Source organism: Pungitius pungitius, chromosome 1 (genome assembly GCF_949316345.1).
Source record: "Pungitius pungitius chromosome 1, fPunPun2.1, whole genome shotgun sequence".
NCBI lineage: Eukaryota > Metazoa > Chordata > Actinopteri > Perciformes > Gasterosteidae > Pungitius > Pungitius pungitius.
The window spans coordinates 24,568,753-24,594,006 of NC_084900.1; the positions used below are offsets into that span (position 1 = coordinate 24,568,753).

Here is a 25,254-nt window from a genome sequence, read left to right on the forward strand (position 1 = left end):
AAAACTACACACACCTTCTTTCAGAGAGAAGGTCATAAAAGTCTCGAATGTCTTGTCCAGATGCCTGCATGGAACGATAAAACGCCATCTGACTTTCTTGATTGGCAAAGTCCACCTGAAAAAAAGCGTAGGTTGAAATATTCACAAGATCATCGAGAACACAAAAACATTCCAATATGTTTTTTTCCCCACTTACCTTGATTTTACTTCCCCCTATCTTCCATCCCTTTGTATCTTTGACAGCGGCTTGTGCATATTCAATGTTGTTGTACAGAATAAGAGCCATTCCTTTCATTCTGTCAAATACCACCTGCACAAAACAGAGGAAAATACAGTGCCATGTTGCAAGAAAGTAAACAACGGGCAATTTTACGGGAAGGAAGACTTACCTTGACAACATGTCCATAGCGGCAGAAATGACGAGTGAGAAACTGCTCGGTTGTGTTTGAAGCTAATCCATCCAACCACACACACGTCGTAGGCATACTCTTCCCAAAGCCCAGCTGAAAAAGAGAAGGATAAAATGAAAAGATTGCAGAATGTGGTAGCTCAATGTTTTAAACCAAATTAACGTGATCAATTTTACCTTTAGTCTATTGTTACCAAGGTATTCTCCATCCATCTTCTTTATAGCCTTACAGACACTGGCAATGTCGCAGTATTGTAGAAAGGCATACTGTGGAGCTCCATTCACCTTCTTGATGTCAATGTCCTTTGCACAATAACAAAACAGCAATAGGCTTTCATTAAGCATGGTCATCTCAAACTATGCAGCATTGCCTATATGAAGATATCGCCAACCCCCATCACAACAATGACCTACCACTATTTCTCCAAAACGTTGAAAGATGTTTAGCAGGTCATGGTAAGCGGTGGACTTCTCCAGGTTTCCGATAAATAACGTCCGTGTGGCCTTTGGATGAAACTCGTCTATCCTCTCATCCAAGGGCCGAAACTCATTCTCACTTTCAGTCTCTGAAAAATACAGCAAGTGCCCGTTCAAACCTCAGGCGTTTTGTCGCTTCATGTTTGTGCTGCATATAGTGAAAGTTCAGAACTTACCAGGGCCACTCCAGGCTGTGACCTCAATTTGCATGCCGAAAAAGAGCTTCCCCTTTGATGCCCCAAGTGCTTTCTCTTGGTCCTCTTGCTGGCGGAAAAAGACAAGCCCGTAGCGCTCCTCTAAAGCTCCATGGATTTGTACGGATGTGACTTTTCCATGTTTCTTAAATTCATGGAACAAACCATCCTTTAGGCTTGTATCTGTAGTAAAACAGTCAATTGTTTTAAGTATGTATATTGGAAAGTACCACATTAAAAAATAGGACAGATTCATAGATGTATCAATGTTTGAGGGAACAATGCGCTGCTATTTCTGCAAGTTATTTGTAGTTGCAGAGAGGAGCAGCTTATTACCAACCTGTAGAGCGCACAGGAAGATTTTGGACCTTGATGCCAAAGCTTTTACGTGGTTCATCCTTGTCAAGCGAGGATAAAGGAAGTGCCGAGGGTGCTGGAACAGCAGCAGATTGCACTGAACGCGCCGGGGAGTCATCACTTGAACTACTGCTAGAATCACTGTAGCAAAAGAGAAACATGGACTTATATGTTGTTTCAAGCTTTGGGGTCCTTCATTTTCGTATAACTCGTTATAACCTTTGCCTACCAAAGCTATTCTTGAGATAAAAAGACTGTTCATACCATGAATGATGCATTTTTATGATGTAATATGTACACTGTAGGCTGTACAGATTAATCATTTTTGCAGTGCTATGCTGTCTGCATTTGAAAAATCCTTCATAGATCGGATGATGCATGTTGTAAACTCCACTTTGTGACAAGAAGAGCAATTAAAATGTCGTTTTTTTTAAATAAAAACAGGACAAAGGATTTTTTCTTCCAATCCTAGATAAAGGAAGGAGGATTATCTTACTGTAAAGAAAATGCAAGTGTCGTTCAAGAGAGATACACCCTTCATCTCCCTAATTTATAACCATCATCAGTATAAAAGGATGGATTTGCACGTCTCCGGCTGCCTCGGGCCTGTTTCTCCTCCAACCGTTCCCATGCCTGTCTCAGCTTTCGAAGCCCTCTGCTGTTTGTTTCCTTCTCACTTTCTCCTCCTGTGCTCAGACACTCGCGGAAGTGCCGCTGACAGAGGCCGGCCTGTGGGAGTGGGCAGGCAGCCAGCACCGGCCAGAAAATTCCAGTTCCAACTAGATCTCACGGAGGGGGGGGATTGGGGGGGGGGGGGGGGGGGGGCGTGCCATTGCACATACACAGAGGCAGGTAATGAAAAAGAAAAACCAGACGTTCCTGAAATTCCCCACAGAGCACTTCCTCGTCCAGCCACGTGTGTCGCTACACGCCGTTCAAAACCGCCATCCAAGGGTGATGCTGTTACCCAGAAAATGTACTGTGTTTTGGGTGGTGGGGGAGGATGTGTTTGGGCGTAGTGGAGTAAATTTCATGGAAAGATATCTTTATGTTTTTAAAACTGCCAATCTCATCTGAATTTGATTGCCCCAACCTTTTGTTATAGATGCATTTCTTGTACAATATTTAGTCAGCAATACCCCAAATCCACTAATAAATAGTAACACATTGACAGGAGCCTGGACACAAATAGCAACAGCTGCAGCAAAACTCTGCAGTGGACAAAAACAGCTCTGTTTTGAATTCAACATGCTAATTTAGCTGAGTCTAGATCAACTACTTAACAACGATGACAGGCACAGTGTGTGTGGAGAGACAGGTAGAAATCAACTCAATCCGAAGTGAGGCAGTTATAAACCTATTCAGCTTGAGTTCAGGCAATCCAAAATGTTTGTCATTACAGCTGCTACATGCAGCAAAGGTCATTTTTCCGGCTCTGACTCCAACGAGCTAAAGTCCACAACCTTGTAAAAGCAGATTTGTCATCTGAAAGAATCATGAGTACAAAGTTCACTCACACAAAAGAAGGGGACAAAGACATTTGTACACGTAACACCGCTTGAAAGGTTGGCGGATTTGTATTTGGAAAATGTATGCAATTTGTGTCCGCAGCTAGGTGGAGCACAGCTGTATGATCAAGAGCTGGAACACAACATAAAATTTACAATGAACCTTGCATCAGTTTGGTGTTAAAATAATAACATGCAGTATCTGCTGAGGCAACATGGCCAGGTATTAGCAGATATCACATCTTGAAAGGGTTAATGTTAATGTTATAATCTGCAGCGTCTGCAAAGAGGAAAGCTTTACCTCAGAGTGTCACGACATGAACACGCATCACTACAAAGACAGGGGAGATTTGTTTTCAGGTAGTGGCTGATGGGAGAATAAAGACATTGATTTGCTGAATGCACCATTTTCGCATTTTGCTATGGCTATTTCTCCAAAAGAAGAAAGTTATAAAAGGAGGCTGTGATGTGCCCAGGTAACCAGAAAAATGGTGATATAACCAACCACATAAAGGTATGTGCGAAAAGAATGGGTGTGGTTATAGCGTAGCAGCGGGTAATGTAAATCTCACACGAGAGTAATGGTTACATAACCTTCAAAACGAGTGCGCACATAGCACTGGGGCCTCAGTAGTCAGCTGATTAAGCATGTGTCTTATCGAGAACCAACGTCTGCGTTTACGTATGTCAAAGGGCACAACCCACCAATCAGGTATTAGAAAAGCTGCTAATTTGATGTGTCTTTTTACAATTGGCTGATTGGACAAGGATACAAAATATATATATTTTTCAATTGGGGGGGGAAGTGAGGATACTTGGCCCTGATAGGGCAGCCTTTGAGGGGGCATTTCCCCGTTCTTGATTGTTTTTTATGATGTTTTTGCTTTGCACAAGTTTGAGGGATCCACATAAACACATTTTTGGTAAACGTGAGGAAGACTGGGGAAGCTGAATAAAAATCATCCAGGTATTCGATGTAAACAATACACCACAAAACTATGAATAGACCAAACTCCAAAGACACTTAAGACTAAGACTTAAAACAAAGCTAGATTCTGTGAATTGAAGGATTACAGCCATCTGAAGTACTGTGTCCAGCCCTTGTTTAAGACTGGCATCCACAAAGGTAAACAACAGCCACGAGGGAATAAATCTTCACTCACCTGCCACTCGTACTGCTGCTGGAACTGCTGACTGAGTCTGAACTGGAGGAGCGGCTGCGAGAGCCCGACCCGCTGTGGGAGCGCGGGGCACGGGTCGCCTGACTCGCCAGTCTCTGAGGAGATTGATTCCGCGAATGTGCCGAGTGTGGAGACCGGCTGCGGCTGTGGCGGTACGACCGCTCCCCGCGGCGACCCCTGTCCTCCCTGTAAAGGTCCCTGTGAACCACACTGGCCAAAGTGAAGGGTTCCCTGGTACGAGGCTCGTAGCGAGGCTCCGGCGCCTCAAAGCGGCAGGGGCTCCTGCTGTGGGAGCGGAAGAAGCCGACCACGCTGGATGCAGATACCCCGCTTCCTCCCGCCGTGGCCCCCGCTGACCCCGCGGTGCCTGCGCTGGCAACGACGGCGCTGACGATAGTTCCACTGACTCCAGACGCAGCCGCCGCTGTGGCACTTCCGCCGGAGGCCCCGGAGCCGCTGCCGGCTGTGCTGAGAGTCCGCTCTCGCGCGTCTCGATAGTAGTCAGCCTCGTAGTGACGCTGGCGTTCAAAACTGCCACCAGGACGCTCGTGGTGTCCATAGGCGCTGTGGTCGTACGCCCGATCCCGACTCTCAGCCGTCCTAACAGAGACCGGGAGACAGGACATCACATTACCGTTTGTGTTCAAGACAGCGGCTAGCATCAGACATCCGGGCAAACTAAATCATCATCAGGTGTCTCTGCTGGGGTTTTACTCAATTAAGACACACGGGGAGAAGGGAGGTTCTAAAGCATCTAGAGAGATGGTTCTTTTCCTGGCTAAAGCTACGGGGGATTCAATTGATGAAGCGGTTCTTGGAACTGTCCTCTGCTTACGGGGTGTAACGTGTCAGATCCTTCTGCTGACAGGTCCTTCATGAATGTGCTTGGAGGTGTTCGCACAGCACTGCTACTGTTTAACACGGCTTTCCATTGAATACAGATGAGTCAACAGCCTAAAAGAGATGTTTAACTACTGAACCTTAAATGAAAATACAAAAAGCATAGGAGTGTTGAAAAAGAACGGAAATGGTAAATTGTAAAATAGTTCAAGATTGCTTTAAATAAAAAAATTGTAAATTAAGAGATTTGCGCCTTTGTTGTCTGTCAAGTCATTCTGGACATGTAACTATAACAGGAGCAACTTTGATTTAATCATTTTTTCGAAGCTTAGTTGCAGGTTTTGGGATATATTGTACGACAAGCCTTTGGTTAATAATGTTACGTAAGTTAACGCCACTTGTTCTCCTGAAGAAAAAGGCTCTTTAAAGAAGCTTTCGCAAATGCACCCATTAGAAAAAGGTGCCATTAAGGACATTCCGCTCAGACCCGAACATCCTCGTTCTGAATAAAGGATAATTTGGCAGTACAGCTGCTGTGTCAATTACAACAGTCGTATCACCAAGTAACGAGCGGGACAGGACAGCGATAAACTACTGTTTGAATTCAGATCAAATTATAATCAGCAAAATAGCCATGATGTTCCAACACATCCAACACTTACACACTCTCCATCATTCATTCTTTGTCCGGCTCAAAGAGAAGGATGGAAAAATATTAAGATTCAAGATAGTGCCGGATTCCAACGGTAAACCTCAACTGAGGAAATGGTCAGTACATTTAATTTAAAAAAAAAAGGTTTAATGCCTGTAATATGGAAATGCATCTTCCTAGAAGGTAGGGAAACTTTTTAAGACCATTACTTAGTCCTCCCCCAATGTGTCCTGCCAGTGGCCATTTACAACAAAGAAAACAAACTAGATAGCATAACCAGAAAGAAAAACGATAAGGTATTATTATTATTATCACAATGTGCGAAACAAGGTGATCAAGTTAATTGCCTAAATGAAGCTTAGGCCAAAATTCAGTCAGGAAGACTGGACGGGCTGTGCCGTTCCCGGTAGGCTTCCTCTCTCCATGGGGGCGCACGGCCAGCTGATTAGGGGCGGGGTCAGGTAGTACCAGCCAACCAGACGTGGGTGACGTTACCGTAAACCAATTGCATCAGTGCTGGCAAACGTTAAACGACTGTTGTCTCTCTCTGCTGTCAGTTGTCATTTCAGCGCCACCCCCCCTCACACCTCCAATCTACAGCAGAACCTGGCACATCAGGAAATTGGAGCAACTTATTCTCTACCACCATCACCAGTGTCTGGACTCCCAAAGGGGGGGAAATAGCTCGGCTCAGCATCCCGGCCCCTGGTCTATCCTACGGCAGGATGGAGTCCAAGCCCCAAACACATTGAAATATCAATATTCATGCATGTTATAATAAAGCAGTGTTCAAACTTCAACAAGTTTCTCCGGATTGAAATGTGTTCAGCACACCATCATTACTGATAACTGAGACAGGCATCCAAACCTTTTGATTTGGACCATCAGAGATGTTTTAATTACATCTTTGTTAAGATGTGGCTGTGCGAATGTTTGCGTGCTGGGTCGCATGCTGCTTAACTGTCTATTCCTACAAAGGAGGCTGCGCATAGAAGCTTCTGAAGCGGTTTATCTCAAAGAGAATCAGGAGCAGCCTTTGGTTGTGAAAATGAGGCTACAAAGCTCTTTGTTCGGAAACATTTGTGGATGACACGTAAGCTTCCTTGTGTTACACTTTTAAGGATTTTTCAACTTTTTCTAACGGTAACTCTGTGCTACAGCTTTGAGACATGTGCAGTGTTGTTTTTCACCAGGGATAGAGTAGAACAATTTGTTTTGGGGGACGTAGGGATTTGCCTGTTCATGCGGAAACAGGCTCCAATCTGAGCTTTCGAAACCACGTAATGTGGGCTACACAGAGGGCGACCAGGAGGCTGCTGCCATTTCTCTGAAGATACATGGCACAGGCGTCTTCCTCTGCGTCACTGATGGCCTGGGATGTCCCGAAAAGACACTTTGGGAAGTGATCCATAAGATGAGTTTCCTCAAAATGCCCAACCTGACCTTTCCAACTGACTGAGAATGCGTTTCTGAGAGGACTTTGATAGAGTGCATTCATCCACTAACCTTTTTTTTTTTTTTATCCCTTTCAAGGATACACGATTCAGGTTTCTGGAATCAACCGAGCAAAATATCCGTCCAGTGGGGATCTCAAAGCGTAGGGTTAGTGACTGTCAAATCATTTATCAGACAGTTGTGCGGCAAATCTGTGTAAAACCTTTACATAAATGGAACCTATAGATGCAAACAACGTCAATGTATCAGCCCCTAAATGGAAGTCTCCCATTAAGTCTTTCCAACAAAGGCCTTTGCCATGGGGCGCGGGAACAAAAGACCATGGTCTACTGGATGGGGAGGATAAATTGGATGGAGGAGGCAGCACTGTGTCTGTATTTCACTGCACTATACATAAGGTACAGCGGGTCGGGGCAAATTCTGTTTCATCCCATTTGATTTAATCATCCGTTGGCTGGATTCATGAATAACATCTATGGTATAACGATGTCTGCAGTGAAAGTGATGGATTACCTTGACCCCAAGATGCTCCCGAAAATGCTAATTTGGTGGCCCAGGCTCACTGCTCAATAGATAGGCTTCAATTTCACTTCAATTTCACTTTGCACGAAATAGGGTCTACATTATTCATGGAACTCAAAATAATTCAGTTGGACTCTTATTTTGGCAGATTTTCCATCAGTGTTTGATTATGAGTCTGCTCTGCTAAGCGCATCAACTGTTTTGGGGATTACCCGAAAAGCATAATTATATGGATGCATTCCGGCAGCATGCTGAAAAGGCATTTTACGTGGAGACTGTGGGAGCTCTACATGCATATCAATTCAATTCTAAATTTCCAAAAAGTGCAATGTTGAATATCCTTCTGCCCTGCAAAGCAGCAGTAACACGGACGCAGTCGTTGCAGCACCAACCACACAGCCTTGGGTGGATGGCTATGGGTTTTTATTTAGTGAAATTTATATACAGCATATATATTATATTATTGATAAATACATTTGTTTATTGATTTGTGATCTTCCCCTCTACAGTCCAACACAGTCAGAATTTCTTTAAAAAAAGGCATTGATAGCACAGTATGAATCCTAAAGAATAAATATTTGACCATGGGATTTCTCACAAAACAAGGCAACTATGGTGTAATCGGCCAATCCCACTCAGAGAGTTTCAAATCCAGTCAAGGACTTTGGGTGGTGTAATCTCTCTACCTTTATAGTTCCTGGCAAGCGCGATGGCCAACTCGCTTCAGTTACATTCTTCAGAAATAATTGGAAATTGGTTACATTCCTCAGGAGTTTAAGAATGAAACGCTGAGTCTGCACCCTGCGACAGGTTACACCGCATACATGTTCCTCTCTTCTCCCAGAGAAAGGAAGCTGGACATGTTTTTAAACTGCAGACGCATGGAAGGAATAAAAGGTAATGGTGCTGGACCTAATGATCATCTTTATTATTTATGAATATCATGGTTATTGTTTTTTAATTAAATCCATCATCCATCATTTAATTTATTAAATGCTTTGGTCTATTCTTTTTCCCCCATAAAGCAAAATTTAAAATGTTCTTTGGTCTGTTCACAAGCCCGACTTCAACCATTACATATTTAATAATAATTTATACAAACACAGAAAACAAACATTTAGATAATCGCAAGTAACAACTGACCTTGAAAAAGCTTGAATTGACGCAAAGAGGTTAATTTAAGAGTGAACTTATTCTCTTCACTGTTTTTCTAACACCTTAGAAAATGTTCCCAGTGCATTAATATATGTACATTCTTCATCTTTTCTTTAAAATGCTATATTTGTATTGATCTGATTATTGTAATAGCATGCTGCCCCCCTCTATTCACTGCTCATATTGTAAACAGATATTTGAGGCATCAAATCCATTGAATCTTCCAGAACCCAATCCCTGCGTTTATTAAGATAAATATAAACGTGGCTTTTTGATCCCAAGTCTTTAGTACATTTCAAAGGGTGGCTGTGGTTCTATTTATCGGAAGAGGACGAGCTGAAGGTGGGTCAGGTGAGAGGAAGAGAAAAGGAAAACAACACACGGTGAGGTTATTTCGTCATATAGACACACAGTAACAGCAGTCTATGTACCGTCTACTTCGGTTAGTGGGGGAAATGGAGAGAGACAGGGTTTCAAACTAGGGGGTTAGAGGACAGCTAAAATACACAGGGCAGGACATACCAACCTTTTGAGAGAGTGGTAACTTGACCTATAATTCCGAATACAATCTAGGGAGATAGAACTTTGTGAGCAGAAAAAAATGGGCAAAAATGTTGAGTGGAGACGGGGAAAAAACAAAGCAAAATAGATCACATTAGAAAATGTAATCCTCATCTTCAGGGCAAGGGCCCTCTTGAACTTAGATCAGTGCCAAATTGAACGCAGCAAAGGCTTCAGTGTTTTTAATTAAAAAAAGTTGGCCTTGTACGGATCCAGGGTGGAAGGAACTCGTTTCTTTTGCTAGAAAATGTCCATTTGAGTCCATAGAACGATCCAAACGTGATGGAAAAGGAGTCCAGTAAAATGAATACATGATATCCATAAGTCCCTCTTCGGAAAGTAGAGCACACTCAACAGCAAAGATGGAAGCGACGTAAGTATTCGCGTCTTCAATTGGTGAAGTCGAGGGCACTCCGCGATGGTCACAGCAGTAGTTGCCAAATTCTTTTCGCAGAGGGCGGGAGATCTGCCCGTGACAGATTAGGAATAAAGAACATGTCTTTTAATGGTAATCCAGATTCTTGCGTATAGTAGCACAGTTGTCATTCCCAGTGTGGCAAACATTCACAACAGTCCTAAAAATTATGGATGTTCATGTCTGTTGATCTCCTTCACGGTTTGTTGGTGCAACTTTGTTCACCGATTCTGTACGTGTTTGTATCCATGTTTAAATGATAGTTCCATACTCAGGAAGGGAGTAGGTAATCCACGGACATGAGGGAGGTTATCTCCAGCAGCTAAGGTACACTCGCTATTTCCAGCTTTCTTCTTTGAATTGTACGATCCAAACATAGTCCATGTTGATCTTTGTGGAATCTGGAATTTTCGAGTCAACGAAAAATAATCTCGACAAAAATTAGAAAAAAAAGCTCAGTTTTTGTTGTTTGTTCTGAGTTGAATCACCAGTAGAAGTCTCCCAGCACTCAAACTGTATTGCCCTGATTTTAGATATGATCCCAAATAAAAGAACAAAAGAAAACAAGAAAGAAACTCATACCTTTAGCATGATTGTTTATCCTTGGGGTGTCTGGCCAGCGTTAATCCATCAGAGAGTGATAAATATCCTGTGTAGGTTATCCTTGTGACTTCAGCGCCCGAGAATCGAAAACCAAATTAGACTAATCCAAACAAGGGTGTTTTGTTTACATATAATGTGCGCTCTTGGTAGATTTGTGACATGAGAAAAAGGAGTGACATTAATCCACCGAGCAAGGCGTGTAACTCCAGATTAGGGGAATCCCAGGGATGGCTGCTGGACCACTCTCTCTCTTCCTCCCCTCCCCCCCTCTCCAGCATTGCAATAATCCTGGGAAATTTTTACCATATCCAATCTTTGCCCCACGTTTTCCGCAAATGATATACATCCACCTCACAGGGACGTTTTAAGACCACAAAAGATCCCCCAACAGAATAAACTATTGGCTATTCCTTTAAGTAGTAGAGATACTTGTGTATAATCATGCTTTCATCGTTTATGGTATTGATCCGCGTCTACCTGAGAATGAACATGTCCCCCCCCCCTGCCCCAAACAAGAAAATGAATAGATGGTGGGAAGATGCTTGGAGGTAAGGTGCAAGAAACCACGGTTTCCCCATCTTCAGAGAAACTTTGTCCACTTACCCGTCTAGTCTGCGTTCATAGCGTCCATCTCTGCTGTGGAGCGACGTGGGGGGCCCGTACACGGTCCCCCCGGCCGCCCTCGTGAACCCTGATACATCCCGACCTCGAGAGCCTAAGGACAGACTATCGTCCAGCCCTCTTGCTGCAGTGGGAATTGTGCCTGGTTCATTGTAATCAGTGCGGAGGTCTCTGTCTCCCATCTTGTTGATAGCATTATGAGCCTTCTGAGCACTTTTAATGTCCACAAAATCCACAAAGGCTGCGACTCCCCCTTCTGAACCGCGCTTAGGCAGGACCTTGACACTCTCCACACGTCCATATCTGAAAAGAAGACAATGGAGACAAGAGGTGGTTTGGAACTGCAATTATGCAATTATGTTGCATCAGGGAATTTTATTTTTGCTGTAAATTTCCAGTCACAGCAAAAATAAAGCGGTTTCCAAAAACATTACATTTTTTGAGCATTGTTCAGTAGCCCCATGTTTAATGAATGGATCAGAATAATATATTAGGTCAGAGAGTGTGTGTGTGTGTGTGTGTGTGTGTGTGTGTGTGTGTGTGTGTGTGTGTGTGTGTGTGTGTGGGGGGGGGGGGTAAAGTGGCTTTGCTTCAATTACTTTTGACGCTGTGGTAATTTCTTGAAGGCATCGGTTACCCAGCAACTGGCACATTGCACGTTAGTAAATGTATGTATTTTCCAACATTAGCATGTTCTCTCGGAGGAGGGTGGTGCTCATAATATAATAGCAACTGCAAAGCTGGACAAAAAGAGAGACGTGACATTTCCTGCTTTGCTTTGTGTGTGGAAAAAAATGCAATTCAATATGCATTATGCATGTCTGTATAGCTTCTTTGGTTGCATTATTAGCAAAGTACTTTTGGTTCAACCGTCATTTTCAGCATTTTTAAGATAATTTCTATCCCTTTCAACTTCCCAAAAAAAAACACTTGGGTTTTTTTGTATTATTAAACATATGGCAAATGAAGGTTGGTGTCCCCTTGTTTCCTGACTTATCCAGTCGTTAAAATGATGGTTGAAAAAACACAGAAGAGTATTAACGTTACACCAAAGCCCAGTCTGGGGTTACAAAGCCCACTATTTTTGTGTGTTGACCACCCCCCCCCCCACACACACACACACACACACACACACACACACACACTCGGACCCCTCCCCACCGAAGAATCTTTCGAAACTGTATTCTCGCTGTCCGATGGGGACAGTAGGGTGCCCATAAATGTATTGGCATGCCAGTTCCCAACATTGAAGAGCCTCCGACGCCATTTTAGAAAAGCTGTTCACACTGCTTACTCATTCCGCCGCCCCCCATCTTCAATGACTTGTATCGCCGTCACGCACCTGCAGCCCTCTGACCACCTCCAAACGAGCCGAGGCGGCGTGCCTGCCGAATCAAGCCCCCCCCCCAACCCTCCACCCGCTATTGCGATAATACGCTGCCTGCCACCCCACCTAAAATAAGCATTTCACCCGTATCACCCGTATCACCCCATACGCACATCATAGCACGAGCGTATGCAAATGAGCAGCCCGTGATTGTGCGCTGCGCGAGGCACCGGGAATCGACCACGTTTGCGGTCCGCTCACTGCACGCCGTCCATAAACAAGCATAACAAGACGAAAGAGAGTCCGAGGCAAATTAGTATCACGACCTTTAAACACGAACGCAAACATCGCGGAACGAACGTGCCTCCCGGTTCATTTTGGTTCGACGACACATGTTGGGATTTGCGTTTATAATTTAGCAGCCGTCTTTTGCGACACGGCGGTGGAGGAACATGTACAGGTGGAGCGCTCTGCTCCGCTGCGCGTACGCGACGAGAAGCGGACTGCTACGTGCTGTGCAGCGGTCGAGAGAGGAGAGGCGATGCACACACAGACATACATACATACAGTAAATCGTATTTACATTTTCTTCCCTTCTGGGATGGCAACAAAGATCCAGAAGCCCGTTAGTGGTGCGTGCATGTGTTGGATTTATTTGAATAGACCAACGCAACAACAAATAAATGGGCAAGTGGGGCTCGATCCGAATATCGTAATTAAATGATCGACGTGATGGCTGATTTTCCTTCGATCAGATCACCCTGCATGCTGTGCAAGTCAGCCGCTGTGCGTGACGATGGGGGAGGGGGTGGTGGGATGCAAACGCGGTAATAATGTAGTTAGAAGAAAACAAAGCCATTTCCGTGCTCATACGCGCACGCGGTAAACACGAGTGGATACTACAACGTTACAATGTCTCATCATAAGAGTGCACGCGGAACAGCCAATTTTACAACAGCGTTGCTGTGCGGACGTCGCGTCACCTTTTAGCTTTCACTTGTGACTTGTGTAACGTTAGGCGCGGGACAATACCACAACAACAACAACAACAACTACAGCAGATAAATGCAGTTGCCTCGCACGTCGATAAGCGGGGACGCAGTGCGTGCTCATTGACGACACTTCGTTGCACACGTCTGGTCGGAAGCGCTGAGCGGAGGAGCTCGCGCGGAGTGGAAGCACCGGGTCCGTGGCTCCGCTTCAAGCACCAGGAAAAAACACACAAATACACACACACACACGCGCGCGCGCGCGCGCGGCGATACACTTCGTACCGCCTGCCAGAGGCAGACGTGCGCGGCTCGTTACGACGCCAGCAGCTCACCTGGCAGGCGAGGAGTTTGTTTACTGACGGCGTGCCGCAAAGAAAAGCCAACCACATTAAAACCAACGTGTTTGTATTTCACGGTTCACCCAGGTGGGTTTCGTGGAGAGTACGGCGTGGAAAGGGACGGGTAAAGGTTAACCCTAGCCCACACGTCACTAGCCCTTCTAATAGGGCAAAAGAAACAGCCGGTGTAACGCACTGGTTGGAGCGTCAGCTGAAACGCAGCACAGTGTTGTTGCTCGTGGAGAGCTGACAGCCCAGTCGCCAGATGGGACTTTGCTACAGTGGGAACCTCCTGCTTCATCCCGACTTCACTCAAACGTGACACAACAGAGAGGGAGATGCTGGTCGTGCACCCGCCGTTAAATTACAAAATGCAGACACGCACACGCTCACACAGACACATTCCCATCCTTCGCTGGGGTTTCCACTCACCGCTTGAAGTGCTCAATGATTTTCTCTTCTCGCACATTTTCGGGTAAATTTCCCACCCATAAATGTCTGGTTTCCCGGACCATACTGTGTGCTCCTGCTCCCCTCTCATGCAGATGAGTTGGCCGTGTCAGTTTTTATCCCCGTGCAAAATAGAAAAGCTTTGCAAAAATAAAACAACGGAGCTAAAACAAAAAAACAGTCAAATCATTGACTGGTCGTTGTGACCCAATGTGAAGCATTAGGCTGGATCCTCACACGCTGTATAGATACTCTTCACTGTTACAGCGCGATCATTCAATACGTGAACGCGCTCCGGACTGTTCCCGTGACTAGGCGCGTCCCTGACACCATGCGACCTTTTGGGTGTCGAAAGAAAGCATGTAGCTTCCTAAAAAGATGCAGCAACTTCGCTTGCAATGAGCGGCACACCGCGCAGGCGTGGCTTTGTGTGTGAACTTCTTTTTTTCTCCCTGATGAGATAGCCGTCCGCCCCTGCGCATGCGTGAGAAAACCCCTGTTTGAATGAAGGTGCTCTGACATCTGAGAAGCTTTGACTCTGCAGGAGGCTCCCATCAGCGCTAGTTCCAAATGGCAATGTTAGTCACTTTGCATTCATTGACACACTAAATGAACCAGAGTTGGATATTTTAACGAGCTTTTGTGAATTGTACCATTTTATCAATGCACAATAATATCATCACTGCTGATTTATCAGGTGAGTCAAAGGCCAAATTGAACGCAGCAAAGGCTTCATTCAGGCTTGCTCTGATAAGGCTAAAAGCTTGTTGAGGTATTTCCACCATCTATCACTGATTAATAATAATTACTGGATGTACTTGGTTCTGGGATGGGCTCCAACCTCCTGTGATTTTTTTCATTAGTAAAACTAAATTACATGAAGGGATTGAATCGTACACAAGGGTCTGCAGAGTTCTTCCTTTCATTTTGAAAGTGTTGAACGTTTTGACATAGAGTACAAACTGGAAAGTACAGTCTGCAGGAAACCAAGGGCCAATTGTAGGGCATCCTAAATGTTAATGATTAGAATATTTGAGGGTGCGATGAGCTTTAGAAATAACAGGTTGTGACATAGTGTAAGTCAAGATCTGTTTAAAGTGCAATCCCTTAGTTATTGCTCTGATGTTATAAAACAGCCTCACAAGACCGTTTTTGGCTCAAGCATTAGCAGGAAGTACAAATAACAAATAAATATAAAATAAAATAAAGGAATAGAAAAAATTGCAATTTGTGGATCACCAAAGCTGAAACATGGGACTGCAGCAAGAGAAAGTTCCTTTCCACTGGTCCAATGAGAAAAAAATCATTAGGTATCCAATTGAAAAGGTTATTCCGCAAAAAAATATGGTTTAAAAGCTGTGTGATTGACATTTCTATACACATAGAAAAAACAAAGCACTTCTGAGTTCACTTGAGCTATTTTGAAAGAAGAAACCCCTTGATAGTCTTGAGCGGTGCATTGTTAGATCTGCTAGCACAGATGAAACAATCGTTATTTAGAATGGGTTACTGGCTGACCGAATAACACAAAAAACAATATAAAAACCCAAAACCTGCCACAGCTTAACACAGAATTTGGCATTAGAGCATTGTAAAAGGCACGAGAAAACAATGTTTCACATGCACGTTTATTTATCATGAGCTTTATCATTTGTCTGATTCCCTTGTCTCAAAAAGCCATGTTTCAAGCTAATTAGTAACATGAGAAATGAGGTCCATGTGCAAAGGTACAAAAGACCAGTGGTGATAAACATTAATGAGGGAAAATAAAAGCAGGAGTTTTTACAGTGGCGGCTGGTCTTATAGAGGGCAATGAGTTTTGGGCATAACCCCCTCGCCGCCCTACGCTGAGCTCTCGTCAGGGCGAGTCTCTGACACGCCGGTTAACTACATAACAAGAGCAAGGACGAGCAGTGTCCTTCCAAGAAGACCCGACCCAAACTCGGTACGGGTGAAGAATTTTGCAGGAGAAACTAGAGGTAAAACAGCTGGACCCAGAGCAGCCCGACCTCACAACCAGGCAACGGACCGGCGTGAAAGGGAAGCCGCACATTCAACGCTTCTGTAGAGACTTCTACACCTGGATGTTTAGCTAGCTAGTTAGCTACACGCTAAAGCCGTGTATGACGTTGTCGTGTTAAGGTTTATATCGCTACCTGCGACGCACACAGGACTGCGGAAAGGACACACAACCAGGACGTGGATGAAAACAGAGACATTTTATCCAAAATAATTCATCGTGTGACGTTTTGTGGGGCTTTTCAGTAGGTCTTTCCTCATCACACTGATCGGGTGTTTTTCCAACACAATAGATTCATAGGTGCTCAATATATACATATACATGTTATAAAAGATTTTATATAAATATATTTTGATATATATTTAATATGATATATTATATAATATTCTGCATATTGTTTATATATTCAATGATATACTGAATTGTTTGAATACAATTATTATTATGTTAAACTGTTGGAATAAAGTAATACTGCGTGTTTGATACCCTTTTTTGGCATTGAATCATACTGGGATGTTTACTGAAAAGGATTGGCTGGCCCTACCAAAAAATCCACCAGCTGCCACTGTGTTTTTATGATGTTTGTGTATCTTACTTGAACAAATGTTAACCTTTAATCCTTGTGTCTCACATGAATGGAATGGTGAGTTTCTGTTCAGTCACTCCTTGGTACATTCCTGCCCTTACTAGCCGAACATAACATAGAAAAAACAGAACCGCTCTGTTACTACACTACGGCATTATTCTGCTTCTGTTACTATATTAAGCGCGCACATGAAAGGCGGAAGTGCGCTTGCGTCAAAATGCGGTAACAAGGGACTCGCGGAACCATTCTGCGCATGCGCGCAGCGTGCCTATCAGATGAGAACGGACGAGTCTGGAAATGTACCGAGGAGCCGACGACACCCACCCAGTCACTTCAGTGGGCACCGCGTCGGGGTGCGCGTGGAGGACGTCCTCCCCGTGTCTACTCAGCGCGTCCTGGTGTGGAACTCTATTCAGTTAAACATCCAATAAACCCATGGGAGTACAATTTCATATTTTGGTGGATCGACTAGACACCAAAACTAAATTTCCGCTTCAGTGATTCTCAGACGTGGATTATCTCGGGAACTGGACCGTCAGCCTAATGTACCCACTGTAATTTCACACGCCTTTTTTTCCCTTCTTTTTTTTACAAGGAATGACGGGACTGATGAAACTAAAGCCGTGTCCTGGAATATGTTTCTTTCGGTCCGCAGCTCTCAATAAAGACACATCTATTGGGCAAATACCGGCGTCAAAATGCGGACTTTATGAGATGTGTGTTGCTTGTAAAGTGTGTCGAGATTATGTAGAGAAGACGAGAACAAGAGTTACAAACACCTCTTTCAAGAGGTGTTATAAAGCCGATGGCGCGAGTGTATGAAAACCACGCGCGTCCATGTTGCGTGTTTTGCCGTCGGCTCGTCCGGTCCGCGGGTATTCAGAGGCGGTGAATTACCGACAACAACCCCGCAGTGTCCCTTTCTTTGCACAACGCCATTTTGTGTGACTCTACAGTACTTGCGACGTCGTCAGCCATTTTGCCTTCTTTCCCTTTCCACGTCGACAGCCACGGGAGACACGAGTGGAAGGCGGAATAACGACTTAGCGGCCCTTAGGTTGAGCTAACTCGATTAACGTGTAATTAAAACCAACTCACCCATGGCCCCAGGTGTTGGGAGGGGAGTTAATGTCTGCGTTTGTTCGCCCTCCCGCCGCCTGAATAACGGGGGGAACTGAGCTGTGTCGTTCCTTTGAAAGATGATTTGAGATCACGTTATAATTTAACTAACACGTATTTGTTTTACTGCAAATAAAATAGACGTGAACCGTGTGTGTTGGTCTCGTTATGCATTTTAACTGGCTTTGAAATGCATAACTAGTTCAATGCAGCCTTCACTATGTATAATATGTATTTTACATGCATTTGTGTCGACTGCGTGGCTCTAAACGTGATATATATATATATATATATATATATAAACGCTACTTCAGTTGCTGGAAAGGACATGAAACACATTCTTGAACCTCCTTGTTGAGGAAAAATGCAAAACGTGTCTTATTTTGACCGGCATCTATCAATTGGTAGTGGAAAGGGTTACAAGCTCTGTGGAACAACGATGAACAAAGCCATCGTCTCCCACACAGTCCAGCATCGATTCAACAAAGACCCCTAATATAACATCCAAGGCCTAAGGTTTGTCTCCGAGTGAGTGTCAATGATTCTCTGGATCATACAATTATTCCATATGATTGTGTGTTTTTAATTACATTTTTAGATAACATTTTCAAAGATATTTAATGGCAGGGTCCTCCTGGGATTTTTTTTTTTAATGAAAACATTACATTTTAAGTACAAAGCCATTCATTTTTGACGTGGAAATAAGAGCACTTATAGTGTCATTGAAGTGGAGTGCCAGAGGACTGTGAAATCCCACAGGGTCTATCTGTGATGCTGCTGCTCTTGTGTCTGTGGTCTTCGTTGATCTCTTTTCGCGTAGTGTGTGTAATCCTCTTCGTCCTGTGTGTACATATGAACACACATTAATCACATCATATTATATAATACATCATATTAACACTATTGAACATTTGTGCGGGGGCTCCAATCATATGTTTTTAAGGTTAATCCTATAAAAAACAAAAACTATTTCCTCAACCTATTTCAACTCATGTTTTAAAGCAAATTTACAGGTAAAGAGCTTTTTTAACAAGGTTTGCTCAGTGAGAGTAAAAGTAGGTTCAGTATTCTGAGTCAACACTGTGACCTGAATCCGTCCTGGGGATCTTATACCTTCTCCACCTGGGACACAAGTTTGAGAAGTTCTCATCTTGGGACCCAGTCTAACGAACACATTGATATTGTGCCCCAGTTTTGGGGTCCCGGTGGACAGAAAGTGCTTTTGCCCCCCCCCCGCCCCCGCGCTGCTTCCAGGGAGAATCACTGACCTGTGATAATGCGGCATCTAGCAGATCCTTAGTGGGGATTAGACAGCTGGCCTCACCCAGGAAACACATTAGAATGTGGAGCACGTCGGCCCAACGTCCAACAGTCAGCATCAGGACCATCAAACCGCCGAGACGCACCACCACGGCGTTCAGGACTGCCTGGCCCCCGGGCGTACGGTGCTGCTCATCTGATGAGCCAAAACACATCGTTATCATTGCATGTTTATACAATTTATATAGATGTATAAAAATAGAGATATGCGTCCAAATGATGAATTATTCCTTATTTTTCTGGGGCCCAGGTGATCAGTGCCTCGTGAGTGTTGCACCGTAATCTCTCGTTTCTCACCCTGCATGTACACAACCAGCAGTGTGTAGCAGATAGTCAACGGCGTCCAAAACCTGAGGGCCTCAGTTGCAGAGATGAAGTGTTGATTGATGATTGACACGGCGCCCACCACAGCCACAGAGAACGTAATGATCATAGTCCTGCAGAGGCAGGGCTGCAGGCGGCGGCCCGATGCGAGCAGGCCGATGCAAATTCCGCAGTAGCGCTGCGAGCTGTGGAGTTTATACAGAGACAGGACGTGGTGCAGCAGGAGCGTGGCCTGCCTCGCTAGGAACCAGCTCAGCGCTGCGGCCAGGAGTAAACTTAGCCAGCGCTGGGGCGCCCCCTCGTGGAGGAAGTGCAAACTGCAGGTTAAGGCGCAGCCGAGGGAGAACTGGCTTTGAATCAGCAGCTGCTGCACGAATTTCTTTGACTCCTGGGGAAATAAAAGAGCAATATTAACTAAACTGATAGATGCATCTAACCACATTATGGGCGGTTTTTGTAATGCATGTGGTGAGTCATCCCAGAAGTTAACTCTGCTAAATGAAGCAATTAGGGTAGGGTAGAGTAAGGGACATTTTCAGCACATCAATGGCTTCTTACAGGTCCTGCTGTAACCAATCCAGAGATGGCGCGAAGACAAAACTCCAGGACCACCAAGGAGGCTACGCGGGAGCCCACCACAGCCAGCGTCCCGGCCACGAAGAGAAACTGGAGCTTCCCAACAAGTCCAGTGGTAGTTCTTCTTTGGTGACTGGCTGTCCTCTGGCTCGATGTGTCACTTTTATCACTCCAACTGTGGATTGTGGGTAAACAAATCAGGAAAGAAACACTAAAATTAAATGGGTGCCTTCTAGCAATGAAAGAGTTTTTGTTAAGGGGATGGAGAAACAGTTCATGTAATCCATTCATGCGCTGATCTATTATAGGATATCATCCTAACCTCTCCTCCTTTAGAAATAAGTGCAGTCTTAACAGGGAGCATAGCACCGAGACACCGCAAGCACCGACCAGTCCTGCAGTTCAAACAACACTGAATGTTCAATTAACCAAAACAGTTTAGAAACAGACTGCAGCAATGAAGACATCAGAGACAATTAGGAGCTCACCTTGAAGTAAACTATGCCCTGGGTTTGTATCGGGAGTCAACCACCCTGGTAGGAAGTAGGAAGTCGGAATAAGAGAAGTAAAAAAGGATAACATCGTGCCGACGTCGACTTTTCAAATGTCGCACGTTTTAGAAAAGCACATGGGTGTAAAGGTGATTTTCGCAATCACGCTCTACGGAGAAGCATGGTTTGTGGGTTCAGAAAATGTGAAGTATCAGCTCGGCTCGTCTGTTTATTTCTGTTGCCTCAGCGTTGAGCTTTGCTCACAGAAGCCTGTGCGGTGCCTTGGACCAAAGGTCGCCAGGAGTGCCGGTGGAACAGAGGCCCTCGGGCCCTCTGAGTCACAGCCTGATAGTGGAGGTCATTGCAGCACACAGAGGATGGCAGGTGTTGGTTGTAGGATTGCACATCTCATCACATCAAAGGCTGTGTTATCGGTCAATCTTATATATTTGAATGGGATAACGACCAGTTTAATACGTGCACTCACAAAACCAAGAAAGAGAGACACAGCCGTGGCCTTTGAAGGACCACTCTTCCAGGACAGATTGACAGTAGAGTTACGACATGAACAAATAGCAATAAAATGTGAAAAAAATGCCAAGTATATTAAGTTTTAAGATTTTCAAAAATAAGTGTAAATGTGTTTGGAGTGAAAAATGGAAATGGTTTACGATGGTAAATTCACGATAGACATAAAGAATGCTTTATATCTTTAGGTACAATATGTTCAAAGAATTATATATATATGATTTTATACACTGGTTTGATGTGCTTAAAATGCAGTTTTACAAAAAACCATAAGGAAACATAGGCTGATATTTGCAGCTATTAGGAAGCAGGTGTTCAGAACACATGTTCAGTCGTAAGATTGATGCCTGTCCATTGGGGGGCAGCAGCATGCAAGGTTTATTATTTATTGAACTGAGTTCCATCACCAGAGACCAATGGACAGCAAAAACCATTCAAAAACTTCTTCTGGTTGCTTTAGACTCCACCGATGCCCGTAAAGCTGAGCTCTGGAACTGCTGTTTTTTGTCTATTTTATTGGTTTATTTGGATATGGACAGTGAACATGAATAAAACATTCCTGCCAGAATCGGTAATATCGGATGTATCACAGAGGCCACACGAGTATTGAAATCTAATGAAATGTAAGAGTAGATTCATTGACTTCTCCATCCCGTGTTTGAATGCTTTGTGAATGCATGTTAACGCCACAGTGTTCAGAGTGTTAAAAGTTCCAACACATTTCTCTTTCGTTATTGAGCCAAAGACACTGTATCTATTATGGACCCAGTGTTGGATGAGGAAGTGGAAAAGGTTCAACCAAGGCCTTTATGAATTTATTGGACTGGGTGACCTCAGTGAACACCGTCTCATAACCACGCAGCAGAGTGGTGTTTGAGGCTAATTTTGAACTAATTACGTGTAAGTGAATGAAGGGATGTAACGGGAATTCTGCTTTTGATTGTGAATATTTTAGTTCTGTTTTATCTCTGGACTGATTAAACACTACTTTGTTAACATGTTTTATGTCACACTTTAACATACACAATAAGGACATTATGATATATTAAAAGTGTACGGTTTGTAGATTTACAAAATATCAAACCTTCATTTATAGCTGGCAAACTGTAAAACATTTACAGTCAGAATGAAGGGAGTATGTGGTGAAACCAGTTGACGAGAATGTTGATAACGAATGGACTCAGTTGAGTGAACTCTCTGCTGCATTGCTTGTCATGTACTTACATGTACAGGCTGATGTGATGTCTGGAAACCCGATGGCTGTTCAGGTGTTCAGCCAAGACTTGGCAAAGACTTAATCTACTAGACTATTTGGAAAATCACCATGAGTCAAGTTTTTGCTTTATTACACACTAACAGAGATTTACAGTGGTTGTACTTGGAAAAACTTTTAATCACATTTTTACTTTTCACATAGTTATAAGCAGTTTAAAGGTTCCTTTGTCACAACATAAAACATTTTAATTTAGGATAAACTCACCAACATCCCTCTTTACTTCATACGAGCCCACCCTAAAACTCTCCTCACGCATCCCTGACCAATAACATCGTAGACACCATGAAGGACACCTGCCATCACTCACTGACGTTACAATGGGGGAAAAAATCATCATGTGTGACTTCGATGTGGAGAAGAAAAGACCACCTCTACAAAGCAACTTCCCCAAGAAGAGAAACAATGAATCTGTTTTATAGTGAAGCCTCATTTAACGGTTAATGACACCTGTGATCTGTAAATATATTGTATTGGTAAGTTCTTCTCATACTGTTCTAATAAAGTTCTGCATGGACGATAAAGTAATCCAACACGATACATGGCAATTACAACGTGCATATTTTTATGGCATTCAATCAAATCACCGGCTGGGTAAAAACTACATGAGCCACATTTGATTCCTAATGTGTGTTTCATCCGTCCAACCCTAAGCGCTAGCTGCAGCTCAGCGTGCACATCTCACCCACTCTCTCAGTCTTCATGATACCATTGTTTGTTTGTTTCTTTTCACGGTTTTAGGTAGCTCTGATATACTTTGCTGATGATACTTTTCAAAGGCCTACGTTTTCTGGGCTCTCTCTTCCACGTAGAGCTGCATCTGTTAAAGACAGACAATGATCATCAAAAATCAGTAGGCGCAAGTGGGGGGAATATCAACATGACCAAATGAAAATTGGTTACATTGACTGCATGATTTGGTTTTAGGTGAAGGGTAGCAGATTAAAACTCAAATCACATGCTTAGGTTTTGTGGAAAATTAAAAAAAAAAAAACATCAGCATGTTTTTTGGCCTTTTTGGGAAGATAAACAGATCAATGACATTTCTGCTCACTTTAACTATGTCAGATGTCATGGTCTTCAGTGGGATGAGTCTAGGCTCCTGCATGTGCACCTCCTGCTCATCAGCAACTATCCATGGGAAATCCTAAAGAGGGAAAATGCACAAATTGGACACCACAGATGCATTTCACTACACGGCGTTGACATATTACTGGAGCGGATTGCAATAACGCCAAGAAGAATCTCACCTTGATCACTTGAACCTTCTCCATGTTGCGCGTAGCAGCATCTCTAGTATGTACCAGTACTGTAAACGAACACCCTGTGACAAACAACAGGTCACATAGAGGTCTGGGGTTTGTTCCTATCTTACTATAATGTCTTTAACATTAAATGTGGTTCTCATTACACACTTGATTTTCTTGTAATAGTCCCTGGTCTTGCTTAGTCCCTACATGCTTATCCCATAGGATGGATGCATTTTCAGTAGGACCTGCACTGTAGAGTTGTGTTGTATATAGGATTTTGTAATGTAAGACCTTGAACAACATTGTGTCTGTCATGTATTTTGTCAATCTGGTGCCATACATTTCTGTACACAGAGCAGTGGTTAGTCTTACAAAGAAGGACATTACTAAAACAAGATTTTGGGAACCACTGGTCAAGAGACTAAATCCTTTAGCTGTTAATACTGGATATTGGGCTGAACTATGTCAGGTAATCAGATTAGATGATTTTTTTGTGTCTGTCATGTGCATCTATCTTTGTAATCGTCAGTGACATTACCTGGAGGGTTATTATTTAAAACAGCGTCACACACACTGATCTTCAGGATGAACGCCCTCAGCAGCTGCTCCACGTGGGACAGTAATGTGTCCGAGCTGTAAAAACAAAACCAAGTCATTAGTGGTACTCCAAACTTTTTAAATAAGGAGGATGAGGAGGAGGAGACGAAGGAGAAAAACCTGATGGACAGTAGTGGAGGTTGGGAAATCTCAAATACAAATCTTTCTACTGGATGATGCTCCTTGTCCATGATGACCACAGCAACCTTCTCTGCGTCATTCTGGGAGGGAAATTAAAGACTTAAGATGTGTATGCAGGGAGAGGAGACACGGTGACATTAACAAACCTCAGGTCATGACTCACCTTCTCAATGAGGGGCTTTACACAATGCAGTGTATCTTGGATATATTGATTTAGCTCTGGATGACATGACATCTGGAAATAAACACACCAAACACCAAAGAACACATTTTGAGATACAAACAGGTAAGCTCACCAAACAGAGGGAGCGTGGAAGAATAACACGCGTATCCTTCTGTACCTGCACGGGGACATTGTATTTCTTTCTCTTCTGAAATATTCCCGAGGGATAAACTTCACGGACATACAGGATGAGATGAATGGCGACCTCCAGGAACTCACACAGGATGTCAGCAACCACTGGAAGAGAGGAGTCAACTTGATGATTGCGTCTCCAAGCATTTGTGTACTAAGACAAAGTAGCAATGTGCCCACAATAGAAGTGCTTGCGCCCAATATTCGGATAAAAAGACGTGTGGTGGATTTACCTTGTCCAAAATTGAGATCCTGCCTTGTTAAAGTCGTCATGTTTTATCTATCCAGTAAACTGTCAGGCGAAACAAACAGCTAACGTTAATTGTGAAGCCAGCTAACGTTAGCAACGCGGTTGTCTGTCAGGCGTTCATTATCTTCGGGCTGATTTGAGTTGCTATCCTTCTTTTGTCGCTGCTCGGATTGACGATGACAACTAATGGAAGGGGAGGATTAAAACGTCCGTTTGCAAAAACATCTACGGGGAAATATCAAAACGCCAGAGGCATACTTCTAAACGACCAGAGGACATGGTCAAATTCATAAAACGAAAACGCGGCTTTTCCGCCGTCACCTAAGCGTATCCGAAGCTCGTTGGCGCATTGTGTTGACGTCACTAT

General features: G+C 43.8%; 3 protein-coding genes across 8 annotated transcripts in view; all 3 read right to left on the reverse strand.

The window, feature by feature from the left end:
- spen (spen family transcriptional repressor) overlaps positions 1-17,853 on the reverse strand; it is a 28,875-nt gene extending 11,022 nt beyond the window's left edge. For 2 of the 6 annotated variants that reach the window (XM_037481174.2, XM_062563483.1), the window contains exons 1-10: positions 14,040-14,472; positions 10,933-11,253; positions 4,109-4,726; positions 1,421-1,578; positions 1,063-1,263; positions 824-975; positions 587-712; positions 390-503; positions 197-310; positions 15-115 (exon numbers count right to left, since the gene is read on the reverse strand). In XM_037481174.2, coding sequence (XP_037337071.2) covers positions 15-115; positions 197-310; positions 390-503; positions 587-712; positions 824-975; positions 1,063-1,263; positions 1,421-1,578; positions 4,109-4,726; positions 10,933-11,253; positions 14,040-14,122 — 1,988 coding nt within the window. In that variant the 5' untranslated portion in view covers positions 14,123-14,472. Of the gene's footprint in view, positions 1-14; positions 116-196; positions 311-389; positions 504-586; positions 713-823; positions 976-1,062; positions 1,264-1,420; positions 1,579-4,108; positions 4,727-9,276; positions 10,811-10,932; positions 11,254-12,244; positions 12,312-12,860; positions 13,308-14,039; positions 14,473-17,761 lie in introns of those variants that run through there. The other 4 variants (XM_062563490.1, XM_062563487.1, XM_062563489.1 and 1 more) reach the window with 4 other exon arrangements.
- Positions 17,854-18,417: 564 nt separating this feature from the next.
- Positions 18,418-20,805, reverse strand: tmem82 (transmembrane protein 82). Its single transcript, XM_037481088.2, has 6 exons — positions 20,491-20,805; positions 20,325-20,397; positions 19,985-20,177; positions 19,400-19,814; positions 19,051-19,238; positions 18,418-18,622 (listed from the first exon to the last, which is right to left on the reverse strand). The coding sequence occupies exons 1-6, from the start codon at positions 20,582-20,584 to the stop codon at positions 18,545-18,547; spliced, it is 1,041 nt and encodes a 346-aa protein (XP_037336985.2). The 5' UTR covers positions 20,585-20,805; the 3' UTR covers positions 18,418-18,544.
- Positions 20,806-22,350: 1,545 nt separating this feature from the next.
- On the reverse strand, positions 22,351-25,239 carry mad2l2 (mitotic arrest deficient 2 like 2). Its single transcript, XM_037478427.2, has 8 exons — positions 24,871-25,239; positions 24,624-24,742; positions 24,446-24,517; positions 24,262-24,362; positions 24,083-24,177; positions 23,545-23,618; positions 23,349-23,441; positions 22,351-23,114 (listed from the first exon to the last, which is right to left on the reverse strand). Exons 1-8 carry the CDS (start codon positions 24,908-24,910, stop codon positions 23,076-23,078), a joined length of 633 nt encoding a protein of 210 aa, XP_037334324.2. The 5' UTR covers positions 24,911-25,239; the 3' UTR covers positions 22,351-23,075.
- Between the last annotated feature and the right edge of the window lie 15 nt (positions 25,240-25,254).